The sequence below is a fragment of the Phacochoerus africanus genome, chromosome 2 (genome assembly GCF_016906955.1).
Source record: "Phacochoerus africanus isolate WHEZ1 chromosome 2, ROS_Pafr_v1, whole genome shotgun sequence".
NCBI lineage: Eukaryota > Metazoa > Chordata > Mammalia > Artiodactyla > Suidae > Phacochoerus > Phacochoerus africanus.
The window spans coordinates 271,995,908-272,021,963 of NC_062545.1; the positions used below are offsets into that span (position 1 = coordinate 271,995,908).

The window sequence follows — 26,056 nt, forward strand, 5'->3', positions numbered from 1 at the left end:
GTCCAGTGCAGAACGAAAAGGCGTGGCCCCTTGTTAAAAATATATACATATATATGAAGAATTTTAAGTGGCGACAGCAGAACATTAAGTGTGGGGCCCAGGCACTGCACAGATCACACGCCAATGAAGCAGCTGAGCCCCCAAGCTGGAGGCTGGAATCCTAGGGCTCCATCCTGGTTGATAGGCTGGCATCCTGGCCCTCCATTAGTCCCCTGGTCTCCAGAAGAGGGAGGGAGGAGGGAGAAGGGAGGAGGGGTGGTAAAGCAACCCCCCCAACTGTGGGCCCTTCCCAGCACCTCCCTCCACCCCCCACCCTGCCCTGTGCAGGGCCCAGATTCAGGCTCAGCTCTCAGACCTGCGATTGCATCCTGGCTCAGCCCAGTGGCATCACCTCATCTGTAAAATGGGCTAGCACTAACCTCCCCACCCCATCAGGTGGCTGGGAGCTCTGTTTTTCCTTTTCCAACCGAGCAAACCAAAACTCAGAAGAGAGCCCTGGGCCTGCCGTCTGCCTTCCTAGCAGTGTAACCAACTCCAGAATTCATAGGGAATTTAACTCACAAGGCCCTTGGAATTTGACCCAGGACCAGGAAGGCAACACGAGGTGAAAGAATTTCCTCCCACCCTGAGTTGTTTCCTTCCAGGCCCTTAACTCTCCTCCCACACAGTGAAGGGTTGGGAGGGGGGGGTCCCATGGAAGTCTCTGAGCTGGGGTGTTTCCGGGGGCCAAGCACAGCCATGGAGCCGGACTCCCTGATCGGGTGGGGAAAGTGGGTAGGCTCCTGGGCAGATGAAAAGGCCAGAAGCTCAGCTGGCTGCAGTCTGCCCTCAAGGCAACCAGTTACGGGATGGTGGCAGGGAGAGGAGCCCCGATCCCCACCCGGACACATGACAACACCCTAGAGAGGCTTTCAGAAAACGTTTACCCGTACACTCCAGAGGTGGCCCTGGCAGTCACAGTTCAGCGAACCCCAAGCTCTGGGCTGCCCGGACCAGGGCGACCAGCTTGAGAAATGTGGCACCAAAGGCAGATCGGAAGGGAGTGTGGAGACAAGGCCCGGGGCTGGTGAATGGTCAGGGTCGTGCTGGTGTGTGGGGGTGCCACCAGCCACCCCCCCCCCCAGGGGCAGTGGGGGCAAAGGCCACTGGACAGACTCAAAGGTGGGACGAACCCCCGAAAGAAGATTCGGATTATTCGAGGGGCAGGGGGTAGGGAGGAGAGTGCAAAGGTTGCCATGGCCCCCCCTGTCCTCTCCTCTAAGTCTGGAGGCCTGAGATGGCCCCAGGTGTCCCCAGGCCAGAGCAGGAAGGGAGCTTAGGTCCGCCCGGCCTGGGGCAGGAGGCAGGATCCATAAATTAAATGATTCTGGTGGAGTGTGGCTGGCCTGCAGAGGCGCCGCGGCCAGCTGGGCCATGAGGCTACTGGGTCTTCCAGGAGGGGTGAGCAAACACGATGGGTCTCTTCTTAGCCCAGCGGGAGAACACGGCCTTCTCAGTGATGAAGCGGTGAGCACTGCGGGGCGCCCGCTCGTGCGCCAGGTACATCTGGCACTCGTCCAGCCGGCCCTTCTCGAAGTAGTGATAAGGCACCGAGGGGTGACTCTTCTCCCTGCGGGCAAGGGACCAGGGCCAGGCGTGAGGCACCAGAACTCGCCCGCCTCCCGCCAGACCCTGCCACCCACCACGACACCCCTCAGCAGGTGCGACGGGCCACAGAGCCCCACACCTGGTCCCAAGGGAGACCCGGACGGATACGGGAGGGACAGGGCAGCCCCCGGGGATCCCAGAGGCCAGGGTTCGAGCCCTGGCTCTGCCTCTTGCCAGCTGGTTGACTCCAGCCCAAAGACACCCTCCATGGGCCTCAATGATCCATCAGTAAACCCGGATGGCGATTATCTTCTCGGCTGAGACCACGGGTCAAAAAACACAAAATGCCTGGTGCTGAGGCCACAGTGAGGGACTCCTTGTTCCCCACGGCTGGAAGCGGCCAGCCCCAAGCATCCACCTACACACTGGCCCCGTGTTCACGGGCAGCCTGGCCAGGTGCCACGGCACACAAGCTACTGCCATGTCGCCCACGTGCCCAGTAAAGACGTGCCAAAGAGAACGGAGGATGCAGACATGGGGCCCTTTCTAAACTTGGACCATGTTGAACAGTCATAATATCACAGGGCCAAGCTGACATGGACCGCATCATCGGTTATGGGATTGTGGCTGGGAGAGGGGCCCCGGCGTTGCGGTAAAGACGGTTGGCCTTCTGGTAGCCGGTTCCCTCTCTAAACTTTCCACAACCTTCTGAGGAAAGGACAATGATTTTCCCTCTTTGACATGAGGAAACGGAGGCACTGGGCGGTGGCGGCCGGGCCAAAGGCCAAGCGGGCAGAGGGGACGTTGGGAGCCAGCCCTGCTCCAAAGGCTGGGCTCCTTCCCACTAGGCACCAGGCCCGAGGGGTGTCTGTGCCTCGGCCACCCACTGGGAAGCCCACACACCCTCCAGCGTGGACAGGGCCCGCGGTGTCCTTGCCCGGCTGGCCTGACCTGCAGTAACTGTCGCTAACCATTCCATAGACCACAATCTCCTGGCACAGCTCCAGGGCGAGAATCATGGTGAACCAGCCGGTGCTGAGAAACGAGCCTGACTGCCTCCTGGCAGAGAGAGGGAAGCAGAGTCAGCCCGGCCGCGTCCCCAGCTCCCCGTGGAACAAGGCGCTGCATGGCAGCCCCGCTCAGCTCTCTCAGGGCACAGCAGGGGTTACCCTCCCTGCCAAGAGCCTCTCACCTTGACCCCCACAGTGGGGCTCGGGTGGGGGGAGGCTGAGGAAGGGACAGATCCAACCCAAGGCCATGAGTGGACAAGAGGGAGAGGCGGGGTGCGCATCTGGGCTGTCCAACTGCTGCCCACGTCCCACGCAGGACGTGGGCAACCCCACCCCCAGGGGTGGCGCGGTGACTCTGATCACACCCTCTCCTCATCTGAGGGTCCAAGCGTGGGGAGATGGCAGGAGGCAGCAGAGGAAAGTTGCTGAGATTGAGGAAGAGGGTTGTCTGGAGTCAAACGGTTCTTCGATTTGAACCCTGAATCCGCCCTGGGCATCAGGTTGGCTCATGACCCTCCCCGAGCCTCAGGGACCCATCTGCAAAGTGGGGATAATTATGGGTGGTTATGGACCAGGCACACGGTCTGCCCAGCTCTGCCCCAAAGCCCAACACCCAACTCAGAGCAAGGAACCCTGCATCCACCCCAGGCCTCAACTCTCTCCACACAGCAGCGCTGGTTCCTCTCCCAGCCGAGGGCCGCTCACTTCCACCTCTACCAGGGGCTGGGGGTGGTTCATTCATTCAAACTGGACACACCTGCCCTGACCAGCGCGAACATGGCTCAACGGAGGGAGTGGCTGGGGGAGCCCTGCTGGGAAGACCGGGAAACACAAAAATGGGATGAAGGATGTTGGGAGCGGGGTGCTCCCCTGATGGGGCGGTCAAGGTGACCCGTCATCCACATTCGAATGTAAGACATCATTCGTGGGAGGATCTGGGGGAAGAAACGGCTCGTGCAGGGCCGTGCGGATGTCATCGGAGGAGGACCAGACATCCAGAGTGGCTGGAGCAGGGAAACGAAGGAAGAGGAGGTCACAGAAGCCAGCGGGGATGGGGGGGATGGGGCAGATCATGCGGGGCTTGGGGGGGGGTGGGGGGAGTCTGGGCTTCATTCTCCATGTGAGGCAGGCGCAGAGCTGCCGTAGGGTCACAGTAGGGGACGGATGCGATGAATTCACTGAGTTGGAGCTCAGACCCTAGGAGGTGCTTCAAGAGCAGGGGAGGATGGCAGCCGAGGCCAAGGTGGCACCCGTGGGCATGGAAGGAGATTCAAGAGGCCGTTGTATGTGGCAGGTGATGAAACAAGAGGACTCAAGGGCAAAGCCCAGGTGTTTGGCTAAAGAACTAGAGAACTTCCTGAGCGGGGTGGGGTGGGGGGGAGGAGCCAGTGTGCAGAGGAGGAGGCAGAGGGCTCTTTGGGGTATGGGAGAATACGAGATCTTACATAAGATCTTGAATGCAGCGTGCTTAACCCAGTGCCAGGTGCACGAACTGTTAGAGCTTTAACTGTTACTGTCATATCCGGAAGGAACTTCAGAGACCATTTCAGGTGTCAGAGCACCCCCTCCAGAGGGAAGAGCTCCCTGACACTACCTCACAGCAGTCAGCTCCCCTAACTGGCGTTGGAAAGGCCAAATGCCCCTCACCACCATTTGGAAATCTTTTTTTCTTTTTTTTTTTTTTGGCCACATCTATGGCATGTGGAAGTCCCAGGGCTAGGGATCGAACCCCCACCCCAGCAGTAACCCAAGCCACTGCAGTGACAATGCCAGATCCTTAACCCACTGCGCCACAAGGGAATTCCACCATTTGGATTTTTTTTTTTTTTTTTTAATGGCCACACCTGCGGCATAGGGAAGTTTCTAGGCTAGGGGTCGAATTGGAGCTGCAGCTGCCAGCCTACATCACAGCTTACGGGAACACCAGACCCTTAACCCACTGAGCGAGGCCAGGGATCGAACCCGCCTCCTCACGGACACTATATTGGGTTCTTAACCTGCTGAGCCACAAGGGGAACTCCTGGAATTCCTCATCCATATAATAATTCAGTGAAGGACAGGCCCTCTGATTCCTGACCCCCATCAGAGAACAGGACCACGTCTGCCTCTGTCCCTGCTGACCCCCGAGCGCCTGACAGCGCAGACCCGTGATGGACAAGAGGCTCCTCCAGAAAGCAGGCCCCCCCCACCCCCACCCAGCAGGGAGACCCCAGCGGGCAGGCCCCCAGCTCACCGGTTCTTGCCCGTCTCGTCCTGGAAGACCTGGTCGCAGTAGGCCATCATGCGCTCGGTGAAGGTGTACACCTGCAGGCCTGGGTACATCCTGGTGAGCTGCAGCAGGGCGCGGTAGGTGCGGCCGCCCAGCTCGCGGTCCATGTGCCTGCCCTGCCCCCACACCACGTAGAGGGTGTCCCGGGCCTGCTGGAAGTAGTGGGAGTAGTTGCGCAGCAGCAGCGGCACGCTCGTGTGGGAGATGACCCGCAGGGTGCTGCGCCGACCCACGTCCGCCTCGAAGCCCACGGTGGGCGCCTGGTTCATGCGCAGCACGCACTCAGCACCGTCGATCTCGGCGCCCAGGCCCGAGCCCAGCATCTGGCCCGAGCTGGACACCACGGCACAGCTGCGGCAGGGCTCTCGGACCAGCGGCTGCAGGGGAAAGAGGAGAGAAAGAAAAAGAAAGTCACGCCTGGGCGCACAGCTTTCACCCCCCCGCCCCGACCCAGGAACACGGCGCCCCTCAACCACACCTAACACCCGTATCAGCTCCCAGTCTTTTGTTTGTTTGTTTTTGGCTTTTTGTCGTTTCTAGGGCCACTCCCGCAGTATATGGAGGTTCCCAGGCTAGGGGTCTAATTGGAGCTGCAGCACAGCAACACGGATCCCAGCCATGTCTGCAACCTACACCACAGCTCACGGCAACACCAGATCCTTAACCGACTGAGCAAGGCCAGGGGTCGAACCCGCAACTTCATGGTTCCCAGTCGGATTCGTTAGCCACTGAGCCACGACAGGAACTCCAGCTCCCAGTCCTTTATCAACACATGTTGCAGATGAGGAAACCGAGGCTGAGCAGATGGAGTGACTTTCCCAAGGTCGTACCAATAACAAGTGGCAGAGCTAAGGTTGTGTGTTCAAAGCCCCCTGCTTCCCCATCTGCCATATTCTTGGCCTGGTCTCTATTGCTGAGGCCCTAACAGGCCCCATATCAGGGTTCCGTATTAGGGTTACTGAAGCAAATATTTAGAAAGCAATTAGAGTGGTGCTTGGCACAGACTGGGTGTCATGTATGTGTTTGTTGGGTAAATATGAACCTCAGCTCTTCAGAACCACCCTTCGGTCACTCCCTCTTCTGCCTGGGTTCTGCTCACACCATCCCAGTTTATAAGTAAAAGTAGTCTTTAGGGCCCACGACATTTTGGGAGCCTCTAGCTCTGAGCCTGAGTCCTGGCTCTGCTCCTTCCTAGCAGTGTGGGGTTAGGCAAATCACTTTGCCTCTCTGAGCCTCAATTATCTCATCTGTAAAATGGGGATGAAAACAGCATCTATGGAGTTCCCATCATGGCTCAGCGGAAACAAACCCAGCTAGTACCCATAAGAATACAAGTTCAATCCCTGGCCTCGCTCAGTGGGTTAAGGGTTCGGCATTTCCATGAGCTGTGGTGTAGGTCACAGACGTGGCTTGGATCCTGCGTTGATGTGGCCATGGCGTAGGCCGGCAGCTACAGCTCCGATTGGACCCCTGGCCTGGGAACTTCCATATGCCAAGGGTGTGGCCCTAGAAAAGGCAGAAAGACAAAAAAAAAAAAAAAAGGAACCGGCGTTACCATGAGCAGTGGCGTAGGTCCAAGATGCGGCTCAGATCTGGCATTGCTATGGCTGTGGTATAGGCCAGCAGCTGCAGCTCCAATTTGACCCCTAGCCTGGGAACTTCTATATGTCGAAAGTATGGCCTTAAAAAGATAAAAAGACCAAAAGAAAAAAAAAAGAAAGAAAGAAAATAGCATCTCCTTGACTAGGTTGTAAGGATTCAATTAAAAGTGCCTGGAGGAGTTTCCTGGTGGCTCAGTAGGTTAATGGCCTGGTATTGTTGCTGCTCTGGCTTAGGTCGCTGCAGTCGGGTCAACCCCTGGCCGAAGAACTCCTGCTTGCTGTGGGCACAGCCAAAAATAAAAAAAATAAAAGCGCCTGGAGAGTGATCAGCACAGACCGAGGGCACGGTAAGGGCCCAACCCCTACCTTGTTATCCCCCCCAAAGCCAACAAGCCTGCAAACATTCACTGGGGGTCAGGGGTCAGGGCTCCCCGAAAAGGACTTGCTCCTTAGCCCAGGCCTCCATGCTCTTCTCGGGGAACACAGGTTTACAGACGCCTGTAAAGGTTATGGGAACATTCGTTCTAGTCAATAAAAGACACACTGTCAGAGGCCGCTCAGGGACATTTTCTGTCTGACATAAGGTTGATTTAAGAACTCATAGCCCTGGACACCTGCTGTCTAGCACAGGGGAATGGACTCGATAGTCTGTGATAACCTATATGAGAGTGGCTATGTGCATATCTACACTCTGCTGTACTACAGAAATTAACACGACACCATAAATCAACTCTACTTCAATACAATTTTCCTTTTTTTTTTTTTTTTGTCTTTTTGCCTTTTATAGGGCCGCTTCTGTGGCACATGGAGGTTCCCAGGCTAGGGGTCGAATCGGAGCTGTAGCCACCAGCTTATGCCAGAGCCACAGCAACGCGGGATCTGAACCGCGTCTGCAACCTACACCACAGCTCACGGCAACACCGGATCCTTCACCCACGGAGCAAGGCCAGGGATCGAACCCACAACCTCATGGTTCCTAGCCAGATTCGTTAACCACTGAGCCACGACGGGAACTCCAGCTTTCCTTAATAAAATTTTAAAAAGTAAATCAACTGTACGTTCATAAAAAATATTTAAAAAGAAAGAAAAAAGAAAAACAGCCGGTCACGTGGATGGGGGCTGGGGGCAGAAAAGAACCCATAGCTCCATTTTCCACGCCCCAGTGAGAATGAAAACACGGTCTCATTCTGCCCTCCGTTTGAGCCTGTCCTGACAAACTGGGTCTGTTCAGATCCAAAGTCACCACCAGCCCCGGGAGGTGTTCTGCTGGTCCTGCAGAGGGTGTTCAAGATACTTCGCTGATCCTTAATTTATAAAAATCAGCCCTTTTAACATTCAAAACATATTTTCTGCTTCTCTTCACAAACTCAGAGGATCTGGCCACCCTGGGCCCACATCCCCATGGGCTCTGACTGTCTGAAATGAACACCGGCCATGACTATGGAAAACAGGGCAGCGTCCACCCAGCCCACCTCACCATTTGTCCCACCTAGCCAAACCTGTGTGGCACTTAAGTGTGTCCCCACCCTGCCCCAGCCGTTTTTGAATCTTGATCAAAGATTTACACGGCACCTGTCCCTCACACTGTCCATGGATCATCGAGTTGAAACTTTGAAGCAACCCGACCGAAGCAGGAACCTCCTTTTTCAGGTGAAGTAACAGAAGCTCAGAGGAATGAAGACCTGATCCAGGTCTCCAAGCCCGGGTCCCGGATCGCCCCTCCCTGTGACCAACACTCAGGAAGCCACCAAACTCAGAACTGGAAGCCTCCTGCACTGGGCAGCACGGGCGCTGGGCGGGGCAGGGGGAGGTGCCTTTGAGCAACGGAGCTGCTGGAATCAGGGTACGAGGTATAAAGTGCCCTGAACCTCACCAGGCAGAGCAAGGAGGTGGAAGTGGCTGCCGTGGGGCAGGGGGCTCAGCTATCTTGTCACCCCTGAGCTCCACTGTCCCTGTCTCTCCTACAGGGAGAGCTCTGGGACTGAGGCTGACTTTTTTTTTTTTTTTTTTTTTGGTTGCACCCCAGCACATGGAAGTTCCTGGGCTAGGGATTGAACCTGCGCCATAGCAATAACAATCCGGATCCTTTAACCACGAGGCTGCCAGGGAACTCCTGATGTGACTTTTATCTGTGTCATCGGTATCCCCAGCAGGGATCAACACAAATACACACTTGCTGGACAAAGAGATGGTGGGCAGACAGTTAAAGGTACAGGTGCACAGGACGCATGTATGACCCTCTGGGATGACGTCTGCGGCAGTTCCAGGTGGCCGCCCTCTCTGACTCACCTGTTTTATCCCAGCACCCAGCAGAGAGCAGCCAGGTGATATTTGTTGAATTAAAAAAAAAAAAAAAAATTCTGGAGTTCCGATCCTGGCTCAGAGGAAATGAATCTAACTAGCATCCATGAGGATGTAGGTTTGATCCCTGACCTCACTCAGTGGGTTAAGGATCTGGTGTTGCCATGCGCTGTGGTGTAAGTGGCAGACGCAGCTTGGATGTGGTGTTGCTGTGGCTGTGGCGTGAGCCAGTGGCTACGGCTCCAATGGGACCCCTAGCCTGGGAACCTCCCTATGCCAACCTCCGGATGTGGCCCTAAAAAGACCAAAAAAAAAAATTTCCTTAGAACTCGGGGCTCAGAGAGGTGAAGCCACTGGTCAGCTGGTAAGCAGAGGAGCCAAGCCGAGGGTCCAGGATGGCCTGCCATGAACTCAGTTCACACTGCCCCCTAGAGAGCCGGGGTGGAGGGGGGGCATACCCTGGCAGCCTGGGCTGGGCCTGCCCCCGACATGGTGCCCAGTCAACTCACCTTCCCATCTGGCACGCTGCTGTATCCACTGAAGTGCAGGGGCCCCGGCACAGTGGGCCTGGAGTTGATGGAGAGGTGGGGGTCCAGGCAGAGGGCCAGGCAGAAGGGCAGGCAGGCCCAGCAGCACAGCAGGATGTAGAAGCCAGAGAAGCCCAAGGAGCAGAGGATGATGAAGAGGAGCCGACCCTGGGGGAGACAGTGGTTACGGGGTGGGAATGGGGGGCCCTGGGATCCCGGGAGGCTTCTGTGGGGGAGGGGGAGGGGGAGTGCACACCCTGGCTCCGTAGTTTCCAGCGCATCAGCAGAGTCCACAGTTTCTGTGAACCAGGACTTCCTCTGGGCTGCCAGGCTCAGAGCACATGGGCCCGAGATGAGCCTTATTATTCTTCTCATCTAGATAAGGAAATCAGTTTGGGGAGAAATGTGTCACTCAAAGCTCAGGGGAAGATGGCTGCAGAGTGGGGCCTTGAAATCTCACTGCAGAGCCGGTGCTCTTAACCAGAAGCTGAGGTGAACTGTGCTGGGCCGCATCGCTTACCACCTGGGTCTCTGGTTTCTAATTCTCTTGCAGCCTGCCCAAGGCACAGGTCCCTCTGCACCCCTCAGAAACTACCTAGCAGCCAGCTGGGGCTTTTTGAAAATTAGAGGCAAGGGAGTTCCCGTTGTGGTGGAGCGGAAATGACTCTGGCTAGTATCCATGAGGATGCGGGTTCAATCCCTGGCCACACTTAGTGGGTTAAGGATCCAGCGTTGCCATGAGCTGTGGTGGAGTTCGCAGACACAGCTGGGATCCGAGTTGCTGAGGCTGTGGCACAGGCTGGCCGCTGGAGCCCCAATACGACCCTTAACCTGGGAACTTCCATATGCCGTGGGTGAGGCCCTAAAAAGCCAAAAAAAAAGAAGAAGAAAAGAAAAAGAAAGAAAATTAGAGGTAAAAAAAGCAGCCCCCATCACATCCTGCCAGAGACCCACCCTTTTCTGCCCACAAGCCACTTCAGTTTCTAAAAATAAATCTGCAGGCCAGCTGTGTGGAGGAAGGGGGTTCAGCCCCTGAGGCCCCAGGCTGTGCCTGACACCTGGTCCCCTGCCCACAGGGGACCCAGAGGCCTTGATTCAGGAAGCTGTGGCTGACTCCTCACAACAGCCAGGGCTTTCTCCAGGGGCTGCTGAGTAAAGTCAAGGGCAGCTACACTGAACTTTCCCAACATATCCCCCCTCCCAGGCAAATGCTCACCTGGGTGACCTTGGGGACACTCACAGGAGGCAGTGTATTATCTGTATTTTACAGCAAAGAGGAGCAAGGCACTGAAATCAGAGAGAGAATGCCACTTTGCTTGGGCCACACAGCCTGCCTGATCAGGGACGGACTTTGAGGCCAGCCTGCCCTTCTCCTCTGAGCCACGGAGTCAGAAGGGACAGTCAGTTCTGGGGTGGGAGGGGCTTCTGAGGCTGCTGTGCCAGAAGCCACCTCTGAGTCCCCTATGAGCCTTCCTCCTTCCTTCACTTACCGGAGGCTTCATGCTGTCGCTGCTACTCAGCAGGCTGGTGGCTGCTGCCTCCAGGGATCAGGCCGGGAAGGGACCGGAGCCGGGGACCTGCCAAGAGCCAGATCCTCAGAGCTGCGTCCCAGGCCTCTGAGGAAACTGGCCAGAGAAACTGAGGCAGGAGAGGGTACAGGCCGGAGTCAAGGCAGATGGCTTCTGGGAATCAAATGCCTTAAAGTCCCCAAACACGGGGAAGCAGTGTCCCCATCCTAAAGGAGCTAGAATCGGTGACCCTTGGGAAGTCCCCGCCAACCCAGGCGCCATCGTGCAGATGGAGAAGGAGGCGGACAGGAGGAGACCTCGGTTCAAGGTCACCCACGGAGTCTGGGTCAGAGAGAACCAGGAGCCTGGAGCCCCGACTCCCATCGCATCGTTCCTATTTCACCAACGGAGAGGCCTGGGGCGGGACAGGACGAGGGATTCCCACCCCACTCCCAGATTCCATCGCCCCTCTCCCCGGCCGGGCGCGAACCTGGAGGGCGGTTTGGGACGGGCCGGCTGCTCCCGATCCGCTGCTCGGAGCTCCATGGCCCGCGAGCCGGACTGCCGGGCTGGAAGCCGGAGCCCCGGGGCGGAGGCAGCGCGGCGCGGCAGCTTCTGGAGGCTGGAAGCCGAACCAGCGCCGCCGTCGGGGCGGGGCTTGCGGGGACGGGGCGGAGACAGGCGCGCTATGGGCGGGGCGAGGGACGTGAGCGGCGGCGGCGCCGAGGCCTCCAGGACCCGGGACCCCGCCTCAGCCGCGGGGGGCGGAGTCTGACCTCCTGCATCTCCCCTCTTCCGCGCTCCCGCGCTTCGCCCAACCTCCTACGGAGGATGGGAGTAGGTGGGGCGCAGAGGGAAAAAAAAGCCTGGAGGGTGTCGGAACCTCTGCCCCGGTTCTCCGGCCACCGGACTGGAGTTTCTTCTCCATTTCGGAAGCCGGCGAGGGTAGGGTGAGGGTTAAGCGGGGTTTTAGGGTCAGGCGGCCCCGGGTATCAAGATAGTAGGGTTGCCAGATTTAGGAGGTAAGATAGAAGATGCTCACTTATATTGGAATTTCAGAAACAGCCAATGCCAATAATTATATGAAAAAATCTGAAATCTCACCGTAACTGGGCGCCCTGTGTTTTCTCTGGCAGCCTTACCTGCACCACCTCTGACGGCGTGACCTTCACCTTGAAACTGACAGTATTAAGGGCCTGAACCTAGCCAGAACACAGGTTGGGACTTGAACCCACGTTCACCAGAGGACTCGAACCCAGCCTGAACCTAGACTGGGACTTGAACCCAAGGTTTTGGGGTTTGGTGTTTTGTTTTGTTTTTGTTTTTGTCTTTTTGCCATTTCTTAGGCCGCTCCCGCGGCATATGGAGGTTCCCAGGCTAGGTAGGGGTCTAATCGGAGCTGTAGCTGCCAGCCTACGCCAGAGCCCCAGCAACGCGGGATCCGAGCCGCGTCTGCGACCTACACCACAGCTCACCGGCAGCGCCGGTTCGTCAACCCACTGAGTAAGCGCAGGGATCGAACCTGCAACCTCATGTAAACCCAAGGTTTTAAATTAGAATCCCTCATTCTGTGTCTGGACTCACTGAGGCTGAGAAGGAATTCAACCTCAAGGTTGAAAGAATTCAGCCAGAGACAAAGTGATAGGCAAGAAATAGATTGATTAGGATAGGACGCTTGGGAGAGATGGAAGCTCTGCCCCGAGGATCTGGTGCTTTTATCATCCAAGGGGAGTTGGGGTTGGAAAAGCCCGCCTCTTCCGTTCTGGAAGTAGTAGCTCCTCCTTAGTATCCTGGTAAGGTGTGGATTCAAATTCTTGCCCTTGGTCGGAATATGCATGCAGGCCTCATCCCATCCCCTACCCAACGACCTGAGGCCATTCTCAAGGCTCCACTAATGCAGCAAAGCTGCCTTGTTCTGATAGCTTTTGTGAGCAATTGATTTACTTACAGCGATCCAAACCCTGGGCCATCTCACTTTGGAGCCAGGGCTCTGACCACTTACTTTTCACTTCTCGAACGCCTGTGTTTTGTGGCAGGGCCCAGTGGTAAGACCAGGTGAGAATCACACGACTGGGGAATACACAGAACAGAGCCAGTATTTGATTTACTTATTTGTTTTGCTTTTCCAGGCCACACCCTTGGCGTATGGAGGTTCCCAGGCTAGGGGTTAAATCACAGCTGCAGCTGCCGGCTTACACCACAGCCACAGCCACAGGGGATCCAAGCCTCATCTGCGACCTACACCACAGCTCACGGCAATGCCGGATCCTTAACCCACTGAGCGAGGCCAGGGGTCTAACCGGCGTCCTCATGGTTCCTAGTCAGGTTCATTACCGAGGCACCTCAGCAGGAACTCCCGGCAGTATTTAATTTTATTTAATTTACGAGTCACTTGGTTTACTGCACACAATTAGTGTACAACACACATGAGTCAAAGTAAGAACAATAGAAAAGGGGGTTGAAAAAAACACTCCAAGTAGTCTGGGAAAGTGGCGTCTCAGCACAAGTGAGCGTTGGGCTCTGGTTCAGCTGACTGGGACTCATGACAAAGGTGAGCGGGAAGGAAAGACCCCCTTGCTTCTGCTCCAACAGAGCATCCGTCTGGAAGAGCTCTCAGCAGCGTGGAGTCTTCCAACAAAGATCTTCAAGTAGCTCAGCTCCATGATCTCGTTTTAAGGGAATCTGCCTGTAGGGTATAACCTGATGCCCCCAAGGGATCTCATCTCTATCTGTTACTTTTTCTTCACCAGTAAAGTCTTTCCTGGGAAGCAAACCCCTTATCTAAGGCAACACTCTTCATTTATGACCCTCAGAAAACGCACAGTCCTGTATTGGGCCATTCACAACAACCCATATGGAAGTTCCCATTGGCCACTGGGACTCCATCTTTGAATTGCTAAGCTTAAATCCAATGAGTTTCACACAGGATGAGTAAGACTCATAGCACCAAAGAAATCATGGCATAACAGCCCCCTTTTCAAAGTGTCCTCCAATTCAAAGCCAGCTCAGGGTAGGGTCCCTGCAGGTGCTGAAATGTGTCCCATTTGAAGGCTCACATGGATCCCTCAGGAATTTAAGACTCAAGTGTGTTCTGGGGCCAGAAAGGTTTGAAGGGGCAGATACAAGGCAAGAGGGAGGGGTGGGCCTGCAGTGAGGTGGAGAGCATACTTCCCATCTAGACTGTTTTTTTTTGGGGGGGGGGCAGAGTTCCCACTGTGGCTCCATGGGTTAAGGACCCAACGCAATGTCCATAAGGATGCCTTGCTTAGTGGGTTAAGGATCTGACGTTGCCACAAGTTGTGGTGTAGCTCAAGGAGGTAGCTCGGATCCTGAGTTTCTGTGGTGTAAGCTCTGACTGCAGCTGCAGCTCCAATTTGACCCCTAGCCAGGGATCTTCCATATGCCACGGGTGCGGCCAAAATAAATAAATAAATAAATAAAACCCTCCTCATAGACTCAGCCCCAAGGGGAAAATGTGATACCTTCCCTATGGGTTCACTGATCACCCACAAGGGCTAGGGAAGTGATGATTCCTTCCAAAGGGAGGCAAATCCCTGCTGGCTAGGACCCCATGGAGACAGGGACGTACCCATATGTCCTAGGCTCCCAGAGGAGATAAGGCTCTCACATCCACCATGGAACTGACTCTGGGTCATCCCACAGCCTCAAATGAAGCTCTTCAACTTGGTTTTGGCAAAAGTCGTCTCTCCTTAACCTGATCTGCAAGTCCCTGCACGGTCTGAACTCCTGCCTCCTCAGTCACCATCCACCCACCCTGGCTGCCGTTCTGATCCTCAATCTTGATGAGCTCCCTCCTGCCTCAGGACCTTTGCACTTGTCGCATCCTCTGCCTGGACTTGTCTATTCACATGGCCAGCTCTACTTGTCATTCAGTTCAAATATCCTCAGAAAGGCCCTCGCCGGGTCCTCTATCCTACATCACGGCCCCATCCCTCTTGTCCCACCTTGATTTATTTTTTTCATGGTACTTGTCACACTCTGAAATCCCCCTGTGTATTAACTGGTTTTCCTGTTTGCGGTCCACCTGCCCATTAGCCTCTAGGATCTACTTGTGTTCTCGGGGCATTTCCAACACCTGCACAAATGTCTTTGTTGTTGTTGTTGTTGTCTTTTTAGGGCCACATATAGAGGTTCCCAGGCTAGGGGTCTCAACAGGGCTTCGGCTGCCAGCCTATGCCACAGCCGCAGCAATGCAGGATCCCTGTGTCTGTGACATACACCACAGCTCGTGGCAACACCGGATCCTTAACCTCTTGAGTGGGGCCAGGGGTCAAACCACGTGCTCATTCATGGCTACTAGTCAGGTTCATTACCTTTGAGCCACAGCAGGAACTCCCAAATGTCTTTTTTTTTTTTTTTTTGGCCAAACCTGAAGCATGTGGAAGTTCCCCAGCCAGGCATCAAACCCAAGCCACTGCAGTAACATGGCCAGATCCTTAATCAGCTGCACCACAAGAGAATCCCTAGATGGTTGCGGGTTCGATCCCTGGCCTTGCTCAGTGGGTTAAGGACCTGGCATTGCTGTGAGCTGTGGTGTAGGTCACAGACGTAGCTCGATCCTGCGTTGCTGTGACTCTGGTGTAGGCCAGTGACTACAGCTCCGATTAGACCCCTGGCCTGGGACCCTCCATATGCTTCGGGAAGCAGCCCTAGAAAAGGCAAAAAGACAAAAAAAAAAGTGAGAATCTCTAGATAATGTCTGTTGAATGAGCCACTTAGAAGAGTCAGGAGGGAGTTCCTGTGTGGCTCAAGGGTAACGAACCCAACTAGCATCCATGAGGATTGGGGTTCGATCCCTGGCCCTGTTCAGAGGGGTAAGGATCTGGCATTGCCACAAACTGCAGTGTAGGTTGCAGACACGGCTCAGATCCTGTGCTGCTGTGGCTGCAGCTGCAGCTCCGATTCAACCCCTAGCGTGGGAACTTCTGTGTGCTGCGAATGCAGCCCTAAAAAGACCAAAAAAAAAAAAAAAAAAGAAGAAGAAGAAGAGCCAGGAGTCCTGGGCCCCATGAGACCATGGACAAACCACTTTCCTTTCCAGGCTCAGCCCTGCCTCAGCCCATTGCCAGATACCCAGGTGGAGAGGGAACGGGCCATCCCTCTCTGTGAGCAGAGGGACCCGACTCAGCCCTGTCAGATCCAGACCCCAGGGAAATATAGGGCCAAACCCGAGTTTCCTGCCATGCTGCCCTTCCACCACAGACTTTCCATGACCCACCCACATCTCTAGTGACGACCTTACCACACTCTATGTCTCAACTTCCTGCTGAGCCAGAACGAGAAAAGCTCTGTGGTTTGGGCCCGCTCAGAAAAGTTGAGTAATCGCCCAGCATCACCCAGACGGCTGGGGGTGAGGTCAATTATACACATATTCCAGGAACCCGCACTCCAGCCCTGCACCCTGAGACTTCCCTTTCCAGAGTTCCCGCTGTGGTACTGCAGTAGAAGGATCTGGCGGTGCCACAGCTGTGGCTTGGACTCGATCCCTGACTGCGGAACTTCCATATGCTGGGGGTGCTGTGGGCAAAAAAAAAAACAAAAAAAAACCCAGCAGAAATGATCACAACATTGTAAATCAACTACTTTTCAATAAAACTTTTAAAAATGAAAGAAAAAAACATGGAGTTCCTGTCGTGGCACAGTGGTTAACAAACCCGACCTAGGAACCATGAGGTTGAGGGTTCAATCCCTGGCCTCACTCAGTGGCTTGAGGATCCGGCGTTGCTCGTGAGCTGTGGTGTAGGTTGCAGACATGGCTCGGCTCCCGTGTTGCTGTGGCTGTGGTGTAGGCTGGCAGCTACAGTTCCGATTAGACCTCTAGCCTGGGAACTTCCATATGCCATGGGTGCGACCCTAGAAAAGACCAAAAAAAAAAAGAGAGAGAGAAAGAAAAAATTTTCCCTTTCCTCTCCCTACCCTACCAGCAATTTCCCCTCATTTTCTCTGAAGGTCAAGGGCAGAGCAGTGTTGGATGCAACTGAGTGGCTACCCTAAGGTCTGGAGTCATCCAGTCCTGGGGGCCAGCCCCCTCCCACTACACTGCCCCTCCCCCTACACCCTGAACACCAACCATGGTGCAATGTTATCCTCAAAAGCCAGGCTCTCTTTTTCCCCAGATCTTTGCTGTGTCCTTGGCCTGGGACCCACTCAGGGCTGCATCTGATTCTTCTGGTCTCAGTTCACAAGTGAGAGTTCCCACCCCATCAAATAATGAGGTAGGGGCTCCTTCCCTGAGTCCCACGGCCCCATGTTCCTTCACAAGGCTTTGTCACACCAGGTTGCTTTTGTCACTGTCCCCCAACTGTGAGTTCTGTGGAAGTGGAATCTAGGTATCTTGCTCCACCCCAGGTCCCCATTTCCCAGCAGAGGACCTGTCGCATAGCAGGTGCTCAATAAATATTTAATGAGTTAGATATTTCCATTTTAAAGATTAGACCACTGAGGCACAGAGAAGTTTAGCACCTTGTCTTGGTCACACAGCCAGGTCTCAAAGACGCTCTAGAAGAAAGGCCCACTTGGCCACGATCTGACTGGCCAGGGGTCAGAGGGAAGGCTGGAGTTTCCTGGAGGAGGGAGAAGGAATGACCAGGGGCTAGGCAGGCAATTTGCTTCTCTGCTTCCGGTGACATCTGTGTGTCCACGTCCCCTGGTCTGACCACAAACCTCTGCTCCCATGTCATAGATGATAAAAGTGACTCCCAGAGGCGGGAAGATCTTATTCAAGGTCAATAGTGGACCCCAATCTAATGCATCCCAGTGCTGCAGGACCACCTCAATACCCCACTTGCATCCGTAGAGGAGCAGGAGGGAGGGGGGCCACCCCAGCCTGAGGCCAGTGGGCCCTGCCTGAGCCAGGGGCAGAGGATTGGGAGGCCTGGGTTCTCGGGCCACTTACCAGTGCAAAACCCCCTTAAAGTCTCTGGACTTCAGTTTCCCCATCTGGACGACAAGGGGGCTGGGCTGGAGCTTTCAGATGCCCTCCTCCCCCAATGAAGATAGGGCTGCAGAAGCTGGTGTGTAAGAATACACGCTCCTGAGTTCAAAAGGTATACTGAGCCCCAACCCATGCACCCTGTCAGCATGGATTGGCCGTTCCCACATCTGTGTGCCTGAGGCTTTTGAGGTCAGATAAACTGGGCTGCTGGTTGCAGCATTTATTGCTGAATAATCTTACTCAGTCCCTTCACTCCTTAAGCCTTCATTTCATAGCTGTAAAAAAAAATGAATGTTAACTTTTTTTTTCCCGAAGATTAAATGAGCTAACATAGGGGAGTCCTTGGCACGATGCCAGGCACAGCATCGCCATCAAAAGGAGTTCATAATATTAACTAGGGGGATGCTGCCCTCAGGAGGCCAACGGGAGGAACAGCAAGTGAGGGGAGCCTGACCCTCTGCCCAGGCCAGGATGGAACTCGCGTGCCTGGCGTGCGCCCATTGTCCAGGTGGGAAGAGCGTGGTCGGACGCTGGTCACTCGGTGTGCGCCTCTACCCACTGGCAGAGGCGACGGGCGTAGCGAGCCGGGCTGACGGTGGAGAAGGTCCGGCCCGGATAGCACAGCGTCTTCCATAGGTGCTCCAGCCGCTTGCGAAGCCCGTAGACCGTGGCGAGATCCACAAGCCCCAAGAAGTAGCGCTGCTCCGGCCCGTCCAGGATGTGTAGGGCGTTGGGTGCGTCGGGCAGCAGCCGGCGGTTCTGGGCTTCCACCTCCTCGGGGCTCTGTACCCCTTGCATAGACCTGGGGGCCGACAGTAGAGTGAGGTTACTGCTTCCTCCAGGGAGCCCCAGCCAGTGGACCCAGTGCCCCAGCCAGTGGGCTCAACATGCAGCTGAGTACACTGCAGTTGATGGTCTAAAGCTGAGCCGTTCATTAGACAGCCACCAGCCAGCCACGCTCGCCACCAAGCACTTAAATGTGGCCAGTCCCAATTGAGATGCGCTCAATATAAACGTAAAATACATACTGAATTTCCAAGACAGTATGAGATTACAATGTAAAATATTAAAAAATGTTTATATTGATTAGATGATGAGATTGTAAGTTTGGATGTCTGAAGTCAGTGAAATATACATTAAAATTATTTTTGCAAGTTCCCATGGCAGGGCAGTGAAAATGAACCCAACTAGGAACCATGAGGTTGCAGGTTCGATCCCTGGCCTCCCTCAGAGGGTTAAGGATCCGGCGTTGCCATGAGCTGTGGTGTAGGTCAGCAGCTACAGCTCTGATTAGACCCTTAGCCTGGGAACCTCCACATGCTGTGTGTGCGGCCCGAAAAAGACCCCCCCAAAAATTATTTTTATCTATTTCTTTACTTTTAAAATTTTTTAAAAAAGATCTTCTTTGTGTGTGTATGTGTGTGTGTGTGCACATTTTGTTGTTTTGTTTTGTTTTTAGGGCTGCTCCTATAGCATATGGAAGTTCCCAGGCTAGGGGTCTAATCAGAGATGCAGCTACCAGCCTATGCCAAAGCCACACCAGATCTGAGCCGCATCTCTGACCTATGCTGCAGCTTATGGCAACGCTGGATTCTTAACCCACTTAGGGAGGCCAGGGATCAAACCCATATCCTCACAGGCACTACGCTGCATTCTTGACCTGCTGAGCCATGATGGGAACTCCTAAAGTGCTTGTCTTAATCCCTGAGTCATTCTTTCTTTAAAAAAAAAATGCTTTTATTTCATTTTATTGCTTCTTATAGCTGCACCTGCAGCATATGGAAGTTCCCAGGCTAGGGGTCAAATCGGAGCTACAGCTGCTGACCTACACCACAGCCATGCATCTGGATCCGAGCCATGTCTGTGATCTACACCACAGCTCATGGCAACGTTGGACCCTTAACCCACTGAGCGAGGCCAGGAATCGGACCTGCATCCCATGGATACTAGTCAGGTTTGTTTCTGCTGCGCCACATTGGGAACTCCCAATCCCTAAGTAATTCCATTCAACCACAGGTGAGTCTTGGAGGATTGAAATCCAAGTAATTAACCCAATACTAACAGGAATTCTCAGAAGATGCTGCCCAACTTCTCCTTTCTCTGAGGCTCAGTTTTTCACACCTCTGAAATGGGAGTGGACCCATCCTCTCAACGTCGTCCTGGGTCAGCATGCAAGGATGGACAGCATGCAAGAGGAAGGCAACACGATTGGCAGCATCCCTGCAGCACTGGGACACAGGTTGGGTCCCCAGCCCCTGGTTGGGTCCCCAGTGGGTTAAGAACCCGGCATGGCCACAGCTGCACTGTAGGTCGCAACTGCATCTCAGATCTGACCCCTGGCCTGGAATTCCAAGTGCCGTGGGGTGGCCAAAAGAGAAAAAATAATGAGGACGAGAACATGATGGCGCCAATGGTGATGACCTCAGTGTCCTCGAAGTGCAACGACTGGGTGAAGCGGCAAAGGCTTTTTCTAAGGCAAAAATTAAATAGGTCTGAAGCCTCTGACAGCTCCACATCCCCTTCTGGAAAATGGGCCGAATCTTCAAGTCAGCCCTGAAGCGCTTGTCCAATTAGATCTCACCTGTTCTTTTCCCTGCTGTAGTCCACCTGTGCCCACTGCCCCCGCCTGCCCACCAGGCTTCCCCAGCCCTCCGCCGCCCACACACAGGCACATACATGCGCGCGCACGTGCGCGCGCGCACACACACGTCACTTTGCAGCCTAAGAGCCTTTGCCTGTGTTCCTCCACCTCGTGGTCTGTCTTTTCCATGCTCTCATCACCTCATCCTTGCTGTTGCCTCTGGGGGGCCCACCTGGCTGTGCGGAAGATGAGGCTACTGCCCAGGCCCTTCTCATCCTCGTGGAGGTGCTGGAAGGCCATCAGAAGGCTGTAATCCAGCACGTTGAGCTCCCGGAGGAAGGCGGTGTCCAGTTCCATCTGGCGGAGGAGCCAGCTCCGCTGGGGCCCTGCCGGAGCATCAGTGCCCCCACCTGAGTGCTCGTCGTGCGCCAGGCAAGGTGCTGAGGGCTCCACACGCATCTGCCCCAGGAGGGCAGGGATCATTACTGTCCCATGTCACAGACGAGGAAACTCATCTGTAAGTCGCCTCGGTCACCTGGCTAGAAAGTTGTGGCGCTAGGATTCAGGATTCTCTGCCTGACTCCAGAGCTGGGCTCTTAATGACTCGGGAAGAGAGTGGTACCAGGGACCCCCTTCCGACCTGACTCTAAAAGGAGGAAGACTAGGCAGAGACTGACCCCACTTGGCTCACCCAGGTTGATGGTTTTGTCCTGAAAGTTGAGGTCTTTCAGCACCAGGACAAGGGGGCTGCCCTCAGGGACGGGCTCCACCCAGCGGCTCACCTCGCAGCCTTTGATGTCATACCTGTGGGGGCAGGCGGGGTGGGGGGACAGAATTCAAGGTTATACACACGTGAGACATACAAGGACCCTCACAAGGGAATAATAAGGAACAAGAGCCTCCACTGTGTGACTGTTCAGTCCGCAGCACAACCCGATTCCATTGCTGTCCTCATGTCAGAGATGAAGAAAAAGGCTCAGAAAGGTGGCTTCTTTCCCCCCCCAAGACCACACCGTGAGTGCAGGGCGGAGCAGGACTTCCAACTGGGGCCCTTCAGTGCCCAGTCCAGGCTTTCCTCCTGCCTGGACCTGTCTCTTGGCACGGCTATCCCTGGGGTATGCCAGACACAGGGGTCCAGCCCTAGAAGCAGCACCAGAGGACACGAGGAAGTCCGTGGCCCTGGGGGAGCATCAGTGTGGAGCTTTCCGGCAGAGGCAGGGCTAGGAGGCTCGGATGGCCATGGGCAATCAGAGGCTGGATTTGAACCCCTGCGCCGCAAAGAGCTGCTGAGTGGCTTTCCCCTCCTCGGTTCCTCATTGACAAAATCAGAACAACAAGGACACCTCCCGCTCAGAGACGATAATGAGCGCCAAGGGCTCAGCACAGCTCCCCCTGCATACTGAGTGCTCAAGAGATGCTGATCATGGGTATCTCCCTGTCTCCGACCCGTTAGGAGATCTTGGGAACATCCCTTCTCACTGGACCTCGGTTTCACGATCTATTTATTAGGTGAGGGTTCTTCAGGTGGCACATTCGGGGGGCGCCCGGGCCCTGGGAGGCAGACTCACCTCTCGGAGATGCGGCCGGTGGGGTAGAAGACGTTCTGCATGATGATGAAGTATTTCTGGGGAGGGGGTAGGGAGTGAGGGAGGACAGGGTCTCACCCGCCAGCCGCCCCCTCCGGCCCGGCCCCCTCGCCTCGGCCTCACCCACCTTCTTTCCCCGGGCCACCCGCAGGCTGTGCACTCCTGAAAGGGGAGAGGGCTCCAGGTGAGGGGACCCAAACTTGGCAACCCGGGGTCCCTTCCGCCCCTGTCCCATTCCAGGCCACGCCTCCTTCTTGAGATCTGCCGCATCCCGAGCCTTCAGGCCACGCCGCCGGGCCCCCTCCTCATCTTGGGGCGGGGTCTCAACTCGACTGTTGCCTAGATTTAGCCGCCGAGACGCCGCGTCCCCAGGCCCGGCCCTGCCCACATAGCCTCCTCCCAGGACTGTCCAATCCCAACCTCGCCCCCTTGGGGCCCCGCCCCAGGTACTGGCCCCGCCCCCGATCCCCCGCCCCTCCTACCTTGCCTCTAGGACCCGCCCCCCTCACTGTACACTCCCCCCAGCTGGCCCCGCCTCCCGTCCAGTCCCCTCCACCCTGCTCGGGCTCAGGTCCCTCCCTCCCCGCATCCTGGAACCATCCCACACCCTGGTCCCCTCCCCTTCTCGTTCTCTGTCTTCACCCCTCCCCCGCGCCCCGCTGTCCTGGGTCCCTGGGTCCCTCGTACCCAGCAACCGCGCCAGCAGTGAGTGTGGGTGCCGCTGCAGGTGCTGCACGTAGCGAGGCAGGTGGGTGAGCAGCGCCCGCACCTCCCGGCGCCTCTGGGTCTTTAGGAAGAAGCGCTGGTCGTGGCTGGGGCGGGAGAGGGAGAGGTCACTGACCAGGCGGGGCAGGGGGCCGCCTCCCCACAGTCCTCTTGCCTCCCGCCCTCGGCCGCAGTCTCTCCTCCTCCTTCTGACCTCTATCTGGCCCTGACGCTCCCTCATCTGGCCATTCATTCCCTCTTTCTACCAAGCTTCCCCTTCCACCTCCGACCCGACTCCTACTCTACCCCACCCCTGCCCCAACCCTGGCGCCAGCTCACGACAGGAAGAAGCTGGCCTTGCTCTTGGAGGTGCTGAGGAACTGCAGGTAGGGGCCTCCAGGTCCCAGCGAGGCCTGATAGTCCTCCTCTGCCAGCCCTAGGGAGCGCCGCAGTCGCGCGAAGGCAGGGCCAGCCAGGGTGCCCAGCTCGAAGCCCTGCGAGGAGGAAGAACAGCCCCAAGAGTGTCCGTGGGTCCAGGCGTGTGCAGTTGGCCCTAGGGTGGAGGGTCGGGGAAAAGCACACCAATCCTGCAAGGCCCGGGGTCGGCCAGCCCTCCCGCTGCATAGACCGGGAAACTGAGGCGGAGAGGAACACACTCCCTTCCTTGCAGCAGTCTTGGGCTTCCTACCTCGTGAACCTGGGTCAGGACCTCTGCGAAATCCTCCTCCGTGGGCAGGCCCTGGAGCAAAGAGCAGAGGGGCTTACAGAGAGTCTCAGGCACCCACTGCCAGCGCAGGGGCTCCAAGCCACCTGCACCTGGCCTCACCCTCTTCCCCCATTCGATTCTCCCAGTGCGTGGGGACCAAGCCGGGTGCTCCAGAGTGGCTAGCCCTCGCAGAGCTGGAGGATGACAGTGACCTGAGGCAGGTCTTAGGTGTGTCCCATCCACTGTTGGGTCCCTAGCACCAGCCTCTGAGTTAAAGCCTGCCACATGCGCCCCGGCCCGTGTTGGCCAAGTGCCACCGGGTGCCCTCCCAGTATATGGGGCTGGACTTGAAGCCTGGGAATTCAGCCTAGCAGGAGCTACTAGTGCCTGATTCAGCCTGGGAGGAGCAGGATCTGAGAAAACTCCCTGGAGGAGGTGGCCCCTAAGTTGAAATCTGAAGGGTAGTGGAGAGGAGAAGCAGGGGGCTCACCAGGAAGGGAAGGAGAGCCCAGGCGACAGACGTGGGGAAGGGAGGGGTGGATTGGGAAGGAGGCTGGACAGTCGGCCCTTGTGCTTGAGCCAGCGGGACCCTGAGGCCATGTTGTATTGGGGCACTGGGGAGCCATGGAAGATTTTCAGCAGGTGGAGAGAGTTAAAGGACTCCTACATTCTCCCTGGACCTCTAGGTCCCTGTGCTGAGACCTAGCTCAGGGGATGTGGTCACCCTATGCACACGTGTGCACACACACAAACAACACACATGCTCACCCAGGGCCCATCCAGCTGCTGAGCTTGCAGTGGGCGACCCTTTCTGCTGAGCCAGCCTGGCTCCAGCCTGAACTCCGGGGAGGATGGGCCAGGCTGATGAGGTGGGGGTGGGGTCCCTTCTCCACCTTACACTCTGGCAGAACTGGGAGGGCTTGAGACCAAGGAGTCAATCCTGCCTCCCACTATACAGATGGGGACACTGAGGCCCAGAGAGAGGCAGAGGCCCATCTAGAATCACACAGCAACCACCTGGGTCAGAGTGGCTCCTCACACTCCCAACGGACCCTGGGCTTTCTGGCTTCATGGTTTCCTGGCTTCAGCCCCCACCCAAGAATGTCCTTCCCTTCCTGCACAAAGCCCCTGCCTTCCTCCGCTTCTAGCCTGCTCTGATCCCCAGCCCTGCAGCATTAGCGGGACAGGGCATCAGCCCAGTCTTGCTGTCAGTGCTGTGGAGGTGCATGGGAGAGACTGGCCACTCACCGTGGGCGGATGGTCCATGGACACTTGAATGGCAGCCCACAGCCCTGCCTGCATCATACACGTCAGCGGGTGCAGCTCATGCTCTGGGCCTACCTCAAACAGGCCCAGGCGAGACTGCCTTTCTCGTAGACGCCAAAGGAGGCCACGGCGGCCAGAGCTTGAGGTGGCAGCTCTGCATCCAGCCTCCGGGGAAAGAGCCAGGACCTGGGGTGGGAGGCACCAGAAGCAATGAGCAGGTGGCAGCATCCTGCAGGGGAAAGATCCTGCTGGGAGTCCCACAGATAGTGCTTGCCAGCTCTCCCCTCATCTCTCTCTGCCTCAGTTTCCTCGGCTGTAAAACGCAGATAAAGCTGGTACCCATCTCACTGGGTGTTGTGAGGGGATGGTGCCTGGCAGGCGATCAGCACCCAAAATAGTGATGGTTATTATTTTTTGGGGTAAGATTTTAATTTTTTTCTATTATAGTTGCTTTACAATATTCTGTGAATTTCTTTCTTTCTCTCCCTTTCTTCCTTTCCTTTTTTTCTTCCTTCCTTCCTTCCTTTCTTTTTTCTTTCTTCCTTCTTTTGTAAGAGTGATGGTTATTATAATCAGTGTGTAGAGCATTTCTCCTGCAGCCAAGTCTGGTCCAGGACTGACTGACTCTTCTCAGCAGCTGTGTAACCTTAGCTAAGTCACTAACATTTCTGCATCTCGTTTTCTCATCTGTAGAATGGGAACTATAATAACTCCTTCATGGCAGGTAGTAACTGTTGTTGCTGTTGAGTTTGAGCTCCTTGCACAGAAACTCTTCATAGTAGGACCTGTGATGTCAGTGATTCAGTAATTTATTCCGCTCGCCTTTGCCAAGTTTCTCCAGCCCAGTGAGGAGGGTCAGTAGGAAGCTGAGATCATAGCTGCTGACCCGTTAGCAGAGAGCACCCACCATGTGCCCAGCACTGGCTGAGAGCTTGACCTCCTAACAGCCTCATGAAGGAGAAGCTTTTATGACCATCTCCATTTTCCCCAAGAGGAAACTGAGCAAGTTCTCGGGGAACACCCGCCAGACTCCCCGCATCAGACCTGCGGCCCCATGTGGGGCGTGTCCCAGTCCCGCCCAGTGCAGGACCCCTGCTGGGCTTGGATGGGGGTGTGTCCGCCCCGCACGGGGAGGGGCGGCCCGGCCCTTGCCCTCCAACCCTTTCCTTTCCTGTCCTCTCTCGGGTCTGCACCTACCTCGCGGGGCCCCGGGCTCGGTGCGGCCATCGCCCCCGCAGCAGCTTCTCGGGCACTGGCCGCGTCCCCCGCCGCCCGGCAGCCCGGCTGCAGGAGCCAGGCCCCGCCCCTGCTCCTGAGCTGACCAATCGCGTAGTGCAGGTCACGACTGCACCCAATCCGAGAGGGGGCGCGGGCGCTCGCCTGCAGGTTCCGCCCCTGAGGCTGCAGCATCCTTCGGACCGCGGTCCAGGGCGGGGCGGGGCCGCTGAGCGTTC

General features: G+C 56.1%; 2 protein-coding genes across 8 annotated transcripts; both read right to left on the reverse strand.

The window, feature by feature from the left end:
* Positions 1-904: 904 nt before the first annotated feature.
* ST6GALNAC4 (ST6 N-acetylgalactosaminide alpha-2,6-sialyltransferase 4) lies at positions 905-11,431 on the reverse strand. 6 transcript variants are annotated; one of them, XM_047768516.1, is made up of 7 exons: positions 10,786-10,933; positions 10,512-10,582; positions 9,552-9,670; positions 9,278-9,463; positions 4,831-5,243; positions 2,539-2,646; positions 905-1,609 (listed from the first exon to the last, which is right to left on the reverse strand). In XM_047768516.1, exons 5-7 carry the CDS (start codon positions 5,187-5,189, stop codon positions 1,420-1,422), a joined length of 657 nt encoding a protein of 218 aa, XP_047624472.1. In that variant the 5' UTR covers positions 5,190-5,243; positions 9,278-9,463; positions 9,552-9,670; positions 10,512-10,582; positions 10,786-10,933; the 3' UTR covers positions 905-1,419. The 6 variants fall into 6 exon arrangements, with proteins under 6 accessions (XP_047624472.1, XP_047624469.1, XP_047624470.1 ...); XM_047768513.1 differs by lacking the exons at positions 9,552-9,670; positions 10,512-10,582 and adding an exon at positions 11,294-11,431 and having other exon boundaries at positions 10,786-10,872; XM_047768514.1 differs by lacking the exons at positions 9,552-9,670; positions 10,512-10,582 and adding an exon at positions 11,294-11,403.
* A 6,534-nt stretch (positions 11,432-17,965) lies between these two features.
* On the reverse strand, positions 17,966-25,009 carry PIP5KL1 (phosphatidylinositol-4-phosphate 5-kinase like 1). 2 transcript variants are annotated; one of them, XM_047768519.1, is made up of 9 exons: positions 24,585-25,009; positions 23,319-23,369; positions 22,970-23,124; positions 22,613-22,737; positions 22,053-22,087; positions 21,908-21,963; positions 21,031-21,143; positions 20,572-20,725; positions 17,966-18,560 (listed from the first exon to the last, which is right to left on the reverse strand). In XM_047768519.1, exons 1-9 carry the CDS (start codon positions 24,828-24,830, stop codon positions 18,293-18,295), a joined length of 1,203 nt encoding a protein of 400 aa, XP_047624475.1. In that variant the 5' UTR covers positions 24,831-25,009; the 3' UTR covers positions 17,966-18,292. The 2 variants fall into 2 exon arrangements, with proteins under 2 accessions (XP_047624475.1, XP_047624476.1); XM_047768520.1 differs by lacking the exon at positions 20,572-20,725 and having other exon boundaries at positions 24,585-25,007.
* Between the last annotated feature and the right edge of the window lie 1,047 nt (positions 25,010-26,056).